This window comes from Oryx dammah, unplaced genomic scaffold, assembly GCF_014754425.2.
Source record: "Oryx dammah isolate SB20612 unplaced genomic scaffold, SCBI_Odam_1.1 HiC_scaffold_21, whole genome shotgun sequence".
NCBI lineage: Eukaryota > Metazoa > Chordata > Mammalia > Artiodactyla > Bovidae > Oryx > Oryx dammah.
Window position 1 is genome coordinate 77,006,632 of NW_024070205.1, and position 16,919 is coordinate 77,023,550.

General features: G+C 54.2%; 1 protein-coding gene across 7 annotated transcripts in view; it reads left to right on the forward strand.

Moving 5' to 3' along the window:
- The window catches only part of PLEKHA6 (pleckstrin homology domain containing A6), a 141,014-nt gene extending 125,951 nt beyond the window's left edge, over window positions 1–15,063 (forward strand). For 3 of the 7 annotated variants that reach the window (XM_040263009.1, XM_040263007.1, XM_040263010.1), the window contains 8 exons: window positions 1,973–2,102; window positions 2,355–2,461; window positions 3,282–3,458; window positions 4,886–5,053; window positions 5,148–5,281; window positions 5,774–5,919; window positions 10,802–10,925; window positions 11,546–14,050. In XM_040263009.1, the coding sequence (XP_040118943.1) occupies window positions 1,973–2,102; window positions 2,355–2,461; window positions 3,282–3,458; window positions 4,886–5,053; window positions 5,148–5,281; window positions 5,774–5,919; window positions 10,802–10,917 (978 nt within the window). In that variant the 3' untranslated portion in view covers window positions 10,918–10,925; window positions 11,546–14,050. Of the gene's footprint in view, window positions 1–1,972; window positions 2,103–2,354; window positions 2,462–3,281; window positions 3,459–4,885; window positions 5,054–5,147; window positions 5,282–5,773; window positions 5,920–10,801; window positions 10,926–11,545 lie in introns of all 7 variants that reach the window. The other 4 variants (XM_040263006.1, XM_040263011.1, XM_040263005.1 and 1 more) reach the window with 3 other exon arrangements.
- The last annotated feature ends 1,856 nt before the right edge of the window (window positions 15,064–16,919 follow it).

Consider the following 16,919-nt stretch of genomic DNA (forward strand, 5'->3'; position numbering starts at 1 on the left):
ATTTTTAGTTGCCGTAGGTGGCAGTCTTCCTGAGCTCCATGGTGGTTAGCAAAGATACCAAACACTTAATAGAAATTGAAATCTGGGATTGCTTCAGGGACAGGAGAGCTGAGAGTCAGTGTGGGAAGCATTTTCTGAGTCAGTAAATCAGCAAGTCTTTTCTGAGACTGGGCAAGGGATAGTATGAGGCCCTCTCAGAAAGATGCCTGCAGGACTTTACCCCATTCACAGGGAACAGCCCTCCTCTGGAACGTGGTGGCGTGTGTCTCAATATTGAGCCACACGGTTCAGACTGCAGAAGCTCCAATGTTCCAAAGAGAAGGTGGAATCTAAACTGGGCCATGAAGCATTGGGGCAGGTAGAGGGACAGGCAGAAGGCATTAGTCAGGAGAGATGGCAGAACAGAGGTAGAAGGGAGGATGTGCCCAGAGTGATGTGGGTGGTGACGAGGAGAGAGCTCTGAAGAACATGCTGGGGCCTCAGGACAGGAGGGCATCCCGGGCAGGCAGGGCTCGCGCTGCAGGTGGAGTCCACCCTGGCTCGGGTGGGAGTGAGGGGGTCCCAGCCCGCCCAGGCTCCCACAGTGTGTCTGCCTCTGCTAACGTTCTCTTCTTCTGCTCTCACAGCGGCTGCTCTCGTTCCTCCTAACGCTCTGGCTTCTCTCTGCCTCAGGAGCCCGGCCCGCCGCGGCCCCCCCTCCCCAAAGCCTACGTCCCCCTGGAGTCTCCTCCCACTGTGCCTCCACTCCCTAGCGAAAGCCGCTTCTGGCCGCACCCCAACTCCCCTTCCTGGCACTGCGGCGGTGAGACAGCCAGGGGTCAGGTACCCAGCGCCCTCGGGCCCCGAGGGCAGGGATGGAGGGAGCGGCCTGCAGGAGACCAAGCCACTGACCCTGTTCCAGAGTTGACTTTCCCACAGCTCAGCGTTCCTGGCCTCTGTCTAGTCAGACTCTGGGATGAGCAGAGGGATGGCTGAGGCCCTCGTACTGGTCCTCTTTCCCCTTTTGCTTCCTGTGGACAATGGAAAACTGTGTTGCTGCCCTGCCCCATGGCAGCCCATGGCTGTGGGTGGTGGGTTGGGGCCCGCTCCCTGCCAGCGTGACCGACGACGGAGACCCCGCGACGCCCCATCCCCACCAGTGCCGTTCTGGTCTCTTCCTGCCTTGGTCCACCTCAGCCCCCAGCCCCCCACGCTCTCCCTCTCCCCTTGCCTGTGTCTCTGGGCCTCACCAGCCCCCGGAATGTAAGGATACACACACTTTCTCCCCTGTTCTGGCTCCTCCTTTCACCTGAATCGCTAGCCAAGGTTCAGGAGAAATGTGCAGTTAGGCTTGGAAGAGGTTGTGTGCTGAGTAGAAAGAGTCGTAAAACAGGCTCAGCCATTTACTGGTAATATGCACAACCCTCGAGGGTCTGCCCGGTGCGGTGGGCAGGACAGGCATCGTTATCTCAGGTTTACAGACAAAAACAGGTGGTAGGACTCACCCAAGCTCTCCAGTTGGGCCGGAGCTAGTTTCTGACCTCTGGTCTAGTCACGCGGTTCTGGGAGTCCACAACCCCAATGCCCTTTTCCTTCCCACAAAACTCACCTGGTTTTCTTGTTGAAAAACCCGATAGAATCCTCAGAGATCTCTGGCTTTGTGGCCCCCTGCTCCGGTCGTTCCTCCTCTGGCTCACAGCAAGTCTGTACATTCCATATTTGCCATGAGGGAATCTCTCTGATGAGCCTCAACTGGGGGCCTCCTGGAGACCCTGAGCCCTCATTCCACAAGAGGGCCCCACATTGGCATGGGGGGGGAGGCTCAAGCGCACCCTTGCCCACTTGCCAGTGAGTGCACAGTCTCCCTGCTCCGTGTTTCTTTCAGAGGTTGGCACTCCAACCATTGCAAAACAAAGCATCACCACCAGGGCCCAGTTCTCCGAGGTTACTCTAGCACCGTCCATCCATCCATCTTCTCATCCTTTCTCCCTAGCCCAAGGCAAGCTACGAGCAAAGCAAGAGAGACCCCCAGCAGACATCCCCTCTGGACACCTCTAGAGACATCAGCCTTGTGTCCACCAGGCAAGAGGTTGAGGCAGAGAAGCAGGCGGCTCTCAACAAAGGTACCCCCTGCCCCGCTGCCCCCTAGAAGCGAGGCTTCGTATCAGAGGGGAGCCCAGAGAGGTGCTCACTCACACCCAAGGAAGCGCTTCCTCACCTGGGCCTCCACCTCTGCAGCTGGCAGGGACCAAGCCCCTCTGTGGAGTGGGCGGGGCCGAGCATCCCTGAGAAGGGGCGGGGCCGAGCCCCTCTGAGGAGCGGGCAGCCCTGTGTCCCTCTTTGTGGGACCCACTGGCTACTGTGTCTCCCTGCAGTGGGCATCGTACCCCCACGGACCAAGTCACCCACCGATGAAGAAGTGACCCCATCGAGGGTGGTGAGGAGGAGTGCCAACGGGCTCACCAATGGCCTCTCCTCCCGGGTGAGTGCACGCCCGCAGGCCCAGAGAGCTTGGCGGCCCAAGCTGGGCTGTGTGTCCACCTGTCTGTCACAGTTCAGGAAGCCCGGAGCTAGAGGAGGAAGACAGAAGGGAAGCGGGGGAGTTCTTCAAGGAAACACGTCATGAGACGAGGAAGCTGTGCATAATCAAGATATCATATTGAACAAAATTATTATAATGTGCTACTGATGAAACACAAACGCAAAAGTCAATGGTCAGACATACATGTGCTGGCCAGAGGCACTGTGTTCATTTCCTAGGAAGTTAGCAAAATGCCACAAATGTGGTGATTGAAAACAGAAGTTATTCCCTCACCATTACAGAGGCCAGTGTCCAGAATCAAGGTGTCCGAAGGTGGACTGTGTGTGCAGGCTGAGGAAACACCCATCCCGTGCTTCCCTCCTGCCGGTTGTTGCCGGCAACATTTGGCTTGTAGACATATTCTTTGGCTTGTAGACACGCCACCGCAATATCTGCCCCACCTTCACATCACCTTCTACTCTATATGTCTTCTTTTTCCTGTTGCTTATAAAGGCACCCAGTATTCAATTTAGAACACACCACAATTGAAAATGATCTCATCTTGGGCTCCGTAGCTTAATTACACCTGCAAAAACTCCATTTCCAAATAAGGTCACATGCACAGATACTGCGGTTAGGACTTAGATGTACCCTTCAGGGTTTGCTATGTAACCCATTACAGGCAGGCTTCCCAGAGAAGGGAAATTTTAAGGGATCCGGGCAGAGAAAAAGTCAGAGGGCAGGGGAGGGCACCAGTCCAAGCTCTGTCCTTCCCCTGCAGCAGGAGCGCCCCAAGAGTGCTGTGTTTCCTGGCGAGGGCAAGGCCAAAATGAGTGTGGAGGAGCAAATGGACCGCATGCGGCGGCGCCAGAGCGGCTCCACCAGGGACAAGCGGAGGAGTCTGCAGCTCCCAGCCAGCCCAGCTCCCGACCCCGGTGCCCGGCCTGCCTATAAAGTGGTAACGTCCTCCCGGCCCCACAGACACAACTGTCTGCTAGCACTGCCCACCACCAGGCGTGGTCAACCTGAGCTGGAGGGGCCTGAGGGAGGAGGAGGTTTCAGCAAGGAGGGGCCAGGACAGACCCAAGCCAGGCAACTGGGAGACCTGAGGAAGCTTCTCCCACGCTGGGCAGAAGACATATTGCAGCAAGCGTTTGCCTCTTTTGTGTTTTGAGAAAAATAACTCACAAAAAGAAATGCCTTGATTATTTTAGTTGAAGTGAATTATACAAAATTCATTGAATAGAGAATAGTACAGAATCCGCAACCTGGAAGTAGCCATCACTTGTCCGTGTTTCTAGAGCATTTCCTGTGTGCTTAACATTGGGCTGGGGGTGGCTGAAGGTCATCATCATAGGACACCAACACATGGTGCAGTACAGCTCACAGGCCCTTTCGTCCCGTTTAGTCGTTTCAAGGATACGGGACTAGGAAGTGTTAACCCGTTGCTGTGGTTCAGTCACCAAGTCGTGTCAGACTTTTTACGACCCCACGGACTGCAGCACACCAGCCTTCCCCATCCTTCACTATCTCCTGGAGCTTGCTCACATGTATGTCCATTGAGATACTGATGCTAATTAACTGTCTCCTCCTCTGTCACCCCCTTCTTTTGCCTATAATCTTTCCCAGCATCAGGATCCTTTCCAATGAGTTGGCTCTTCAAATAAAGTGGCCAAAGTATTGGAGCTTCAGCATCAGTGCTTCCAATGAATATTCAGGGTTGATTTCCTTTAGGATTGACTGATTGGATCTCCTTGCAGTCCAAGGGACTCTCAAGAGTCTTCAGCACCACAATTCAGAAGCATCAATTCTTTGCTCTCAGCCTTCTTTATGGTCCCACTCTCACATCCATACATGACCACTGGAGAAACCATGCTTTGACTAGACGGGCTTTTGTCCCCATTTTAGAGACTGGGGAAAAAGTCATGAGAAATTAAGGAGCTCTGGGCCACACAGCTCCTAAGTGCAGAGCTAAGAATAGCCCAAACTATGCACCTAACTTCTCTTTCCACTAAATTTCAGAAATACAGAAAAATTATGACCCATAAATCCTGCCCTTCTTTCATGTGATAAGGCTAGAGATCCATGTAAGACACACTGGTTCCGTTACTCAAAATATATGGCACAGGATGTGAACACAGGTGAGGCAAGGGGAGAGAGACAGTACTGACAGGCAACAGTGATGAGGTGTTTCCTCTGCGCCCTTGTAGGTGAGCAGGCTTTGGACAAGCACCGCGGAAGGAGGGTAGCTTTGCAGTGGGCGCAGTGGGGTGGTGGCCAGGTCAGGCGTGCTGCGCAGGGCCGGTGAGGACCTCGGCATGGTTGGGGCTGCCTGGAGGCAGCGGGACAGAGGCCCCGCGCGGTCCTGACCCTGCCGCCCCCCAGGTGCGCCGCCACCGCAGCATCCACGAGGTAGACATCTCCAACCTGGAGGCGGCGCTGCGAGCCGAGGAGCCCGGCGGGCAGGCCTACGAGACTCCGCGGGAAGAGATCGCCCGGCTCCGCCAGATGGAGCTGGAGCCGCAGCATTATGACGTGGATATCAACAAGGAGGTGAGCGGGCGTCCCGCAAGGGCAGCGCGGGGTGGGGGTGGGGGGCGGGGGGACTGTAGAAGGGCGTGGAGGCGGTGACCGCGTTTCTCCACAGCTCTCCACCCCGGACAAAGTCCTCATCCCTGAGCGGTACATTGACCTGGAGCCCGACACACCCCTGAGCCCAGAGGAGCTGAAGGAGAAGCAGAAGAAGGTGGAGAGGATCAAGACGCTCATTGCCAAGTCCAGGTAACAGGCCTCGGGTGACCCTCTACCTCCTCCGCCCACCCTGGCACCCAGGACATCGAGGGCACTGGTGCTACTGAATCCAGTGCCCAGACACACGTGGTTGGTTCTCCCAAGCCTCCCACCGTGGAAGAAGTGGTTTGAGGCGGCAGACTGGGCCGAGACACGTGGCCGGGTCGGTGATGCAGCCCTCAGTGCCGCAAAGACCTCCTGGGCTCATGCGCGTGCTCGCGTCAAGACAAACGGATGAGTCGCCCTCTGCTGACTTCTCTTCCCCATCAAGGCTGCCCTGAGTGTTCTCTCAAACCTTCTAGTTTGTTTTGAAATGTTGCAGGCAGGGGTCCTGACATGCATTTTGCCAGGGTCCTACTCACCCCAGGGGACAGGCTTGCACACTCACAGGCCCCCGGACCCCCACCACCCTCAGCCCGCAGGTCCCCCAAGCCAGCTGGACCATCCTGCCCCCTCCATGTCTGTGTGTCTGTGCCTCTTCAGTATGCAGAACGTGGTGCCCGTCGGCGAGGGGGACTTTGTGGACGTGCCCCAGGACTCAGAGAGCCAGCTGCAGGAGCAGGAGAAGCGGATTGAAATCTCCTGTGCCCTGGCGACCGAGGCCTCCCGCAGAGGCCGCATGCTGTCTGGTGAGAGGGGCTGGGCCTCGCTCTGCCAGGGAGACCGGCTGCCCAGGAGTAGGGGAGGCAGCGTGGCAGGGGCTAGCGTAGAGCCAGGGCCGTGTTCCTTGAGGTCAGGATGAGCGCTTATTGAGCACCAGGGACTGTGCTAGGCTCACGGGGTGCGAAGGGACCAGAGTAGCTGACATCTGGGAGCTCCGAGTCACGATGACCCGCCTCGCTGCTGGTTGGCGGAATGGCCAGAGGCCGTGTGGGGAGCGCAGGGAGCCGCTGTACCTATGCAGGTCCAGGAAAGGCCCAGAGAAGGGGTGATGACTGAGCTTGATGGGGAGAGATATACAAGTGTGTGCCAGAGTGTGGCGGAGTGAGGGCCAGTGTTCCAGGGCATTCTCCAACTTCCATTCGTGCTACAGGCAAATGGCAGGAATGCAAAGGGAAGATGGTACAAGTAGCCAGTAGAGTCACCACCGTGGCTGTTCACCCAAACCCACTTTGCTGCTAAGGGATGAGTGTAAGGAGCTGACTTCACACTGACGCAAAGGCTATGGGTCTTAGTGGACACGGGGGTTGCAGCCCGTAGAATTAACTTCTCTTCCGCCTGAAGGGAAGCATCCTGGGAAAGAGGAGAAATGTAATTGGGAAGAGTGGAAGAGATGCTGTGAACGGGAGGCTTTGTGGTGGAGGAAGCTGGTCAAGTCACGAAGCCTGGGACACAGAATATTCCCTCTTCCTCAACACTAAAGGTGCTTCAGGTGGAGAGGGGGAAGGCTGCAAAGGCCAGTCAAGACTAATGCCCTAGATGGATGCCAGGCTTGTGATGACATTAGTCGTGCTGGCCACAGTTGTAATGCCCTGGGTGAGTGTCAGATCAGGATCGTGGCTAGACGCACAGAGGAAGGAAAGGCTTTTCATGTTAGGGACACAGGGTTTCAGTCCTGGCTTTCCTGCATCTGTAAGATTTAAATCAAGATCCCTGTCTAGTGGTGTGAGGATGGAAGCAAGGTGTGCTAAGCACGTGGCACCGTGCCTGGCGCTCAGTAACTGCTCAGTAAGTGCTCCTCTGCTGTCTGAGCAGTAGTGCTAGTGCTGGGGGTCATATCAGTTGAAACAGCAGCAGCTAAAGTAGAAGCAGGAGCCTTTTGTGGTTTTTTCCAGCTATTTTAAATACGGGTATTTTCAGAAACCAAAGGGTTTTGAGATACAGCAAAACGGATCTAAGTAAGCTTTAAGGAAGAACCTACTAGCAGTTGGGGTATAAATGGACTTTAGAATGAGTGGCCAGGGATCGTCCTTGGAGATCTTTCAGAAACAAGCTTTCAGTGGGCAGGAGAGGAGAGCAAGAGAAGTGACAGGCTTCAGAGAGCCTCAGGCTGCAGCCAAACGGCAGCAGAACCAGTTTGGCTACGAGGAAGCTTCTGTCAACCGCCCTGTAGTTTAGCTACAAAATGAACCGGAACCTTCCAAAGATCAAATTCCACATGCTCTGGGCAAAAGGCAACTTTCTGTTTCAAGAGTTAGAACAGACGGAGCAATTAAAACTTCCCTCTGCCCCTCCCCAGCCCCTGGCTTTCCCTGCTACAGCTCCCCTACCGAAGGCATTGTGAAAACAAAACTCACCCTGGCTTTTCAGATTCTTCCTTGATACACATGGGCTTACATTCCAGAGTCTGTGTGCGGAAAGCAAATGGTCACCGTGCTTTTGCCAAAACCCCAACTATTTAAAACATGGCTGTGGCCCGGCCAGACCTCAGACTTACCCTGTGCCCACCACCTCGGCCTGTGGCTCATGTTCTCAGAGCCCAGCTCTGCCAGGCATGGCAGTCGCTGTGTGGGAGAGGGTGCCCGTGGGCTGGTGCAGTGGGCAGGGGATGCAGTTAGGGCCTGCGTGCAGCGTGTGGCCTGGTGCCGAGGCGGGCGGCGAGCGTGTAGCCGTTGCTGGTATCCCTGGCATGCAGTACACGAAGATGTGGCAAAACTGGGTTTGTGCGTGTGGCATGATATCATTGAAGTGTCTGTACTGGGTAATGGTTGTAGGTACACATGTATGTGTGTATATTCACGTATGTGATGTATGCGTGGAGAGAATGTTTGCAAATATAGGATTGTGTCTGTGAGTGCACAATGTCTATGGGTGTTGTGCAGAGACCCATTATTTATCAGTACAGGTGGTGTTTGGGAAACTCTTGCTGTGAGTGTACAATATGTAGGTGGAGGTGGTGCTGAAAAATGTGTGTGATGGGCTTTCTTTGCAGGGTGGTGGATGATCAAGGTTGTTTGTGTATATGTTGTGCACAGTGTGTGTATGGAACTTTGTGAAAACACACTGACGTGTGCAGGATGGAGAGAGCACAGCCTCATGAACGTGAATACGTGTGACTGATTATTTATACGTGCAGGTGTGGTAGTACTTGTGAACACACAACTGAAGTAGCCCATTGTACAATGCCTGTCTGCCAATATGTGAACTTATTTTGATGGGCGTATTCATAATCCATTTAGTATTTTTCTAATTTCTTGGTTGTATTTAACATAATTAATATTTCTTGTTCTCGCTCATTTCGTATCATTATGCATGTACATGTGCTAAGTCACTTCAGTTGTTTCTAACTCTTTGCGCCGCCATGGATTGCAGCCCACCAGGCTCCTCTGTCCATGGGGATTCTCCAGGCAAGAATACTGGAGTGGGTTGCCATGCCCTCCTCCAGAGGGTCTTCCCCAACCCGGGGTCGAACCAGCATCTCCTGTATTGGCAGGAGGGTTCTTTCCCACTAGAGTGTTATTATAAATGTCCTTATATGGCTGGCCTCTGTGGAGGAGATGCCCTTGGGGTTTCTAATCTGTACAGACCTATCTGTGGCCCTGTGCTCCCAGACTGTGAAGGTTTTAAAGTTAATGTCTCCTTTTCACAGAAGCTGTTCTCGCCTTCAGTTGTGCCTCAGTGGGCTGCTCAGTTCCTCTTTCTCTCTCCCTCTCCTAAGTTTCCTGTTTCTAATCTCTCATGGGCTAGAAACCCAGCAAGTCAACACCTATCATCAGCTCAGTTCAGTCACTCAGTCATGTCCGACTCCCCGCGACCCCATGAATCACAGCACGCCAGGCCTCCCTGTCCATCACCAACCCCCGGAGTTCACTCAAACTCACGTCCATTGAGTCCGTGATGCCATCCAGCCATCTCATCCTCTGTCGGCCCCTTCTCCTCCTGCCCCCAGTCCCTCCCAGCATCAGAGTCTTTTCCAATGAGTCAACTCTTCGCATGAGGTGGCCAAAGTACTCGAGTTTCAGCTTTACCATCAGTCCTTCCAAAGAACACCCAGGACTGATCTCTTTTAGAATGGACTGGTTGGATCTCCTTGCAGTCCAAGGGACTCTCAAGAGTCTTCTCCAACACCAGAGTTCAAAAGCATCAATTCTTCAGCACTCAGCCTTCTTCACAGTCCAACTCTCACATCCATACATGACTACTGGAAAAACCATATCCTTGACTAGAAGGACCTTAGTCAGCAAAGTAATGTCTCTGCTTTTGTAATTATTTTTAAATAAGAGTATCTGGACTCCAAGGAACTCTTCAGGGAATAAATTATAAGAGCTTTATTGCATGTACATTGTAACATCTATTTGGCTTCCTTAAGATCTTCCTTGCTTAGGTTTTGGTTTTTTGACTCTTAGGAATTGACGTTACCAGACAACTAACCATTGGATCTGTGATACGGGTGTGTGCACAGATGTGTGCTTCAAAGGTGTTTGTGGTTTTATTTGTATGAGAAGTGACAAGTGTGTTGGGTTGTGTACAAGGCCAGGTTCAGTTGTGCCCATACACACACACACGAGTTGTGTGCACTGAGTAGAAAGGTGTGGTGTTGCTGGACCCATGCAGACTGGATCACGTCCTGTCAGGGAGAGCGCTGTGTCTTCTGTATGTTTGTGGGCATGTACAGATGTGCCGCGGGGCTGCGTAGGCCCTTTCTCCTGTGCAGAGGCCAGGGAAGGTGATGAGGGCCCAGGTAGGGTGGGAGCAAGGGTCGGGGAAGTCCGGTGCCAGGGTCCCTCTCCGGGGGGTGACAGTGTGACCCCGGCCCAGGTCTGGTTCTGCTCTGAGCCTGAGTGAGGCTCCCACAGCCACACCAAGGGAGCACGGGGGTCTAGAGACTTGCAGAGCTTGTTCCGAACACTACGACTCCTCCTTCCTTGCCCTTCACTTTGCTGTTCTCAGCATGGAAAAGAATGATAATAGAGTAAAATCTCATTAATTTAAATGTCACCACTTTCGGGCTTAAATGATCTGTTTAGAGGTGGATTGAAGTTGGCCTTTCCTGGATGGATGGAATGAGATCTCAAGTGACAGTGGGGAATTGCTTTTGAACCCTCCAGTTGAAGTTAACAGACGGGTCTGAAGCACGTGAGGAGCCTCTGTCCTCATGAACTGATAAACACTGGGATCACTCCACTTTGAGTCATTGAATGAGGGCCTGGTGATTTGGATTAGTGTGATTTTACTGCACTATTAATCATGGTCATCGGTGATATCACTGCCTCTGAAGGTGCCACCCCTCACCCTGTCCACAGTCGTGGGGAGGTGTGAGCATCTCCCCGCTGCACAGATGGAAGGGGAGCTCTAGGCTTAGAGGGGCCAGCCTCGCCCCTAGTCACCCTGCTTCTCAGCAGAGCTTGGATGCGGCCAGGTCTCCCCTGGGGCTCCATGCGACCCTGGAACCAGCCCCGCTCAGCTTGAACAGATGCCCAAGCTCAGCTCAGCGCTCCCCTCTGCTTGCCTCCTGCCTTGCTCCCTGCGTGGAGGAGGGCCTCGCTTGCTCTGGGCACCGGCCTCCTGCCTCCGCCTGACCCCGCCCTCCCCGCAGCCCCTATTCACCGCCCTGTTCATTTCTGTTTCCAGTGCAGTGTACCACCCCAAGCCCTCCCACCTCCCCTGCCTCCCCGGCTCCACCAGCCAACCCCCTACCGTCTGAACCCCCGCGGGGCGCCGACAGCAGCCATGTCATGCGGGTCTGAGCTCTGACGTAAGCACTTTTCTACCGTATTTCATCCAGCCCCGGGCGTGGGACCCCTGCCCTCCCCCCGGCCAGCCGCCTGCACCCTCCATCCCGCCCGCCATCGCTTCTCCCGCGTCGGCGCGCCTCACCGCTCTTCCCCTCCGTCTGTCCATCCCGCGCGGTGCTGGGCTGGAGCCGGCTGGCAGGGCTGCTCCCAGGAAGCTGCCGTGCCAGTGGCTTTGCCTCTCCAGGAGCAGACAGGACAGAGGCCGCTCCTGTCCGCTGTCAGAGGGCTGCCCCAGCTCCCCACCCCTGCACCTCCTGTCGGCCTGCAAGCCTGCCATCTGTTCCCTGCCTCAGAAGCCCCTAGAAGCTGCTTCTCCCAGATCTTATCTCTTCCAGATGGTGCCCAGGTCTTCTGTAAATTAAAGTGTCCCCGGACAGCTCTAGGCAAAGGCTGTGTCCCTTCCCCCTAGCACACAGCACCTCAGTATCAGGCAGCTGAACAAGAACTGACTTCTGTTTCTTTGTCCCCCTCTCTCAGGGTTGAGGGGTGGTTTTTGCAGGAGAGACTTCTTTCTGGGTGGGTGGGCTGGAGGGCCCAGGCCCCTGTGCAGCGCCTTCTCACCCGTGTCTCTGTCCTCCAGTGCAAGCCCTGGCTGAAGCCAACGCCGCGAAGCTCCAGAGAGCCACGTTCTGAAGCCCACCTCTGCCCTGCTGCCCACCCTGGCCCTCCACCCCTGCGCTCCGGTGGGAACGCTGCAGGGAGCCAGGCCAGGGGCTGGGTCGCCGCCAACAGCAGCACAGACACTGTGGTGTCCACACCCCCGGAGCTCCGGCCCGAGATCCTCGCTACTCAGACAGCCGCCCTAGGCCGGGGCCTCAGGTGGCGGGGTGAGGAGCGCCATCCTGTCTGCTGCCCTCGGCACAGGGAGCCTCGCTCTGGCCCTGGCTGGGGTTGTGACAGCCCTGCTGGAACACTCCTTAGTGGAGAAGACGCCCTGGTGGGGAATGCTCCCTGGGCCCTCTTAGGTTAGAACTCGTCTCTCGATGCCAAGAGCGGGGCCTGCCGCCATCCCCTTCCATCAGCCCCACCCTGCTGCCCAGCGGTGCCCAGGGTCTTGGCACATCCTTGTTTACTGGGCGCTCCTTTGGGGTCCAGTGGAGTTGACCACCTACCTGAGCCAAAGACAAGGTGACGAGAGATGGGAGAGGCTCCTCGGCTCCCAGAGGGGAGTGCTGGCCGTGGGTGGGAAGCGGCAGGTGTGTGCAGCGTCTGAGGGCAGGTTGAGAAGGGGTGGAGGAGAGATGGGGAGAGGTCTCGAGAGGGCAGGAGGAAAGGGAACGGCAGGGCTTGTGCGCGAGGAGGAGGGGGAGGACGGAGATGAGAAGGGAATGGGGTCGGTCTCCCCGGGGTGGAGCCTCAGGTTAGTGCCAGGCACAGCGCCAGGTGTCAGCTCAGCTCTCTCCACCTTGTGCCGGGATCGGGGGCTGCCAGCTCCAGGACCCCCACGGAGCACGCTGCTGCGGGGCGGAGGTGTGCACTGAGGGCCCGAGGAGCGCGGGCTGGGGACACCTCCTTCTGGATCTGGGCCTGACCTCGGCCTCCCCGTCCTGGGGTTAGGAGCAGAGAAAAGGACCTGTCTTGGTCCTGCTGGAAGACCAGAAGGTGTGGGGTGGTCAGGGTGTGGAGCGTGTGGTCAGCCACGGGGCCTTTCCCTAAACGTTTCTGTGACACTCTCTCATCTCCTTCCCCCTGGAATGTGCTGTGAGCCAGCTGAACGTGTGCCCCAGGAGAGCAGATGTGGCTGAACCTGGTGGGCCAGATTCTGGAGCCCTACTCTCAATCCCAGGCGTCCTACATGGGGATAAGTTGAAGCTGTTGGAGGGTCTTCCTTCTCGCGTGGCTCGTTCATACCCTGTGTAGCCGGGGGACCAGTGGTGGAGAGACAGGACCAAAGCCTGCTGTCCCTCCGCTCCACCACCTTCAGGTGAATGTAGCCGGAGAGGATGGAGGAGCTAGAGTGAAAACCCCTGGCCCCTAGACCTTCTCTTTGCCAGGGTTGCTTCCCCGAGACTTCAACCTGACCTCCAACGACCCTGAGAACTATTACTTCATCTTCTAGCAATTCCTCTCCACTCCTTCGTGGCTGGGACAGTTATGGTTCATATGCAAGTAAAGCTAACAATTCACTCAACAAATATTTACTGAGCACCTTTTATGTACCAGGCACTGTTCTAGGTGCTTAGGACATTCCCGTGTTTCTGAGGGTTCACAGACAGGAGGATTCGCTCACCCTCACATCTAGCAGGTTTTTGTAAACGTGACCCTTGGCTGCATCCCCCATCTTCAGCACAGCTCAAGCACCCCAAACTTGTCCTTTCTCCCCCATAGACTGGCAGGTGGGCTCAGCTCCCAGGTAACCCTCTCTCCCTTCTCCGTCTTCTCCCACACCTTGTCCATCCATAAAAAGCAGATTTTGGGGGTCCTTCCACGCCCTCCCCTTTCTTTGTGTCTTTTAAGCGATATTTTTAGAAATACATGTGAAATACCAAGGATTAATGTCTGCCCCTCTGTGACCTTTCACCTCTTTTTCATAAAGCTGGCTCTTTATGTTGCTTTACATGCCTTAATATATGTTTTGTGAAGATTTATCATATTACAGATGTATATATAATATATATATTTGTTTGGACATCTGATCCTTTCCTGAAACTCCTGGCCAGGCCTGTTTTCTCTCCTTTCCTTTCCACATCATTCCAAGCATACTGCGGCCATACCCCATGCCTTTTGATCCAAAGAGGGGGAGAGGAGTTATTTTAAGACAGATCTATTTTACGTTTTTGTTATAAAAGCAAATCTATTTTCAAAATGTGCAATGTCTGAATGGAATTGGCAGACGATGTGAGGGACTAGGGGGCTGCCTCTAGGTCCAGCCCTCCACCTTTCCCTCCTCCTCAGCAGCCTCCTCCTTCCCATTCCCGGTCTGCCAAGGGCTGGTCCCCAGAACTCAGCCGGAGAGGATCTTGCCAGGGCAGGACATTCTCTTGCAGTCCTGGTCTAAGGATTTGATTACACTGTCAACTTTTGATGACTCTCTAGGGTTATTGAATGTGAACCTTCTTGAAGGAAATGTTTACAGCTGTGTGCACAAAAGCAGACCCTTGCAGGCATACACACCCCAGATGTGCTCCTGGACCACCACCTTTACCACCCTGCTGGAATATGCCAAACAGCACTGAGAATGTCTGTCTATCGTTTGATGGACCCAGGATATGGTGCAGCGGCCAGTGGAAACAGTCTGACATCTCTGGTCCTTCGGGGCAGACACCTTCAAGTTCCTTGGACTTCTCACCTTCCTCTTCACTTGGTTCCTCTCTGGTCTGGGTGACATCTACGGCACCTGCCTCCCTCCGTGACCTTTCTTCTGGGGCCCGTTGTTAAGGGGATGGTACCCCAGTCTGGCATCCAGACTGTGAAGTCAGCCCTGAGGGTCCGAAGGACAAGGTGCATCTCAGCCTTGCCCAGGACTTTCCTGCTGCTGGGGCCCTGAGCTAAGCCAGCTCAGCTTTCCAAACTGCTTAGTGACTACTGAAGTGGGCAAGGGACTCTTGCTTTGCAAAGATTTGGGCAGAATGGAAGTCTTTTGTCCAGATCTGGAATCAAAGGTTTTGGAACCTAGCACAGAGCTCCTGGCCAGCATTTGAAGCCTGGCCTCCCACTTTGACCTTTGCTGGCACCCTATTCCCAGCCTAAAGCATCTTGCTAGGAATGAAGGGGGCCTGGCTGGGGGCCCAGAGCTAAGTAACCCACCTGGGGAAAGCCCTGGTTACTAACCTAGGGCCTTCCCAATTAACACATTACCTCCCTCAACAATAACCAGGAGGCTGTAATCAAGTACTAATGTTGTCACTTTAGAGATTTTCTGAGGTTGAAGGCTGTGCGTACTTGCTCACCTGCGTCAGTGAGAGGGATGCTCTTGGAGCAGGGCTGACTATAGCAAGACAGAAGTAATTCCCTTCCCTTTAGGCAGCCCCTCACCTGGCAGCTCTTAAATCTAAGGAAAATATGAAATATACGTATATATACATATATCTATTTATGCACATATTGGGGCCAATTTGATTTGCTAGTATTAGACAATAAACTATACAAGGAAATTTATGATCTTGGTGTCTTTATTTAGTATAAAAGTGACCTTAGAAGAAGAGTTAAGGTTAGATAAACAGTGACTATCTGTCAGGGCTCTGTAACAGCCCCTTAGCATCTTTCTAGCCAACAAGCCCCTCCCCAGGGAGGGGCTATCCCGACTGACAGGTGAGAGCTTGCTTCCTTCTTAGCAACATTCTTTTTATAGATACAGGTACTGAAGCACTGAGTGAACTCTGCATTTGTATCTTGCAAGTTTGTATAAACCCAATCCAGGAAATAAACGGTTTGTACAAGTGGCGTGTGTCTGGCACTGCGTGTCCATGTCTGCCATGCCTGGCCTTGGGGTCCATGGCAGTTTATGCGCTTGGCAGAAAGGGCGAGGAGGCCTGGGCCAGGCCTTCCCTAAGGGACCACCCGCTCCCCCTAAGCCGTGGGCTGCCCCCCTTGGCATCCCTCCCGGGCAGGAATCCCAAAATTCTCAGAAGGATGGGACCTCCCCACAGACTGGGGATGATGGTTTGTGGTCAACACCACTGTCATCTTTTTGATCCACGTGATCCCAGATCAAGACTTGTCCCAAGAACCTGAACAATGGAAGTATCAGATGCTTTAGGCCCTGGAACCTTCCACTGAAGTCAGGGTGGGGGTTGGTATCCGAAAGGCTGCCTGAATTCATCTAGCTTCAGAGATTTGGGGCCACATCCCCTGGCAGGTACTCAGTGCTTATGCTTTATTGACACTCAGTGTGAAGGACTTTAGCAGAGCTGCTCAATTTGAAATCTGTTTGTGAGGAGTGAGAATTAAGAAACCCTGTGAATTCTATAGGGAAGTGGGTGGAGAGTAAACGTGAACCCAGGACAGCAGCAGGCTTTGCTGGGCTTCCGCAGGATATCTGGAGAAAGAAGGTGGCATTCATGGTTCAAGAAAGAGCTTATAGGAAGGCAAGCCTGATTAGCTTGGTTCTAACGGCTGGTTTTGAATTCTGGACACCTCTTCTCATCCCTAAAGGGCTAGTAGCGTGTGTATTAATGACTGGATTTTGGATTTTGTGACATCCCAAGAGAGTTATAAACCTTAATGTCCTTTGTGAAGCAAGAACTGGGACCAGATGCAGGCTCACGCAGAAGCCTGTAGAGCTGGAGGAGGCGTACCGGAGGAATGGTCCACGTGCGGGACCTGCTCCTCTGTCCGCAGCTCCCCATCCAGGCCAGAGCCAGGGGCTTGGAGAAGAGGTGGAGTGTGATGGCCTGGCTTCCCTCTAGGCAGGATGCTCACAGGCCCCGACTGCTCCACCCTCTGATCCAGATCAGTCCTTCCATCAAGCCAAGCTAGGGGTACAAAAGGGGTCAGTAGTCAGAAACCAGACATGAAACAGCAGCTCGGAGAAGGCCCTTTAAGGAGCAGACTTTGTAACTGCATGGGCAGGTCTTTATTCTTGATGAGAGGCGTGCTGGGGGCCAGGCAAGCAGCCAGACTTCAGACCCTGCTGCTGCAGGGAACGGGGGCCATGCCACACACCCTCTTATCCCCAAGCCTCCAGTGCAGACCTGGCTCACCCCACTGCGAGACTGGTGCAGGAAAGGAGATGTTGCGCTCAATTCCTAGCCCCGCTCCTTGCTAGCTGCATAAAGATTTGGACAAGTCACAAATTCTTGAATCACAATTTCCTTATCTGTGAAATGGGGGTATTAACTACCATCCATAAGGAGCTCTCGTGAAAGTCAAATAAAAAATAGATGGAAAACACGTTGAAAATGCAAATTCATTTACAAATGTGAGGAGACGGTAGTGACCCTGTGTTGGCCCCTTGGCTGTCTTTAGGGTCACGATGAAGGGAGAGGGAGAATGTTTCCTTGGAGATCCTTGGC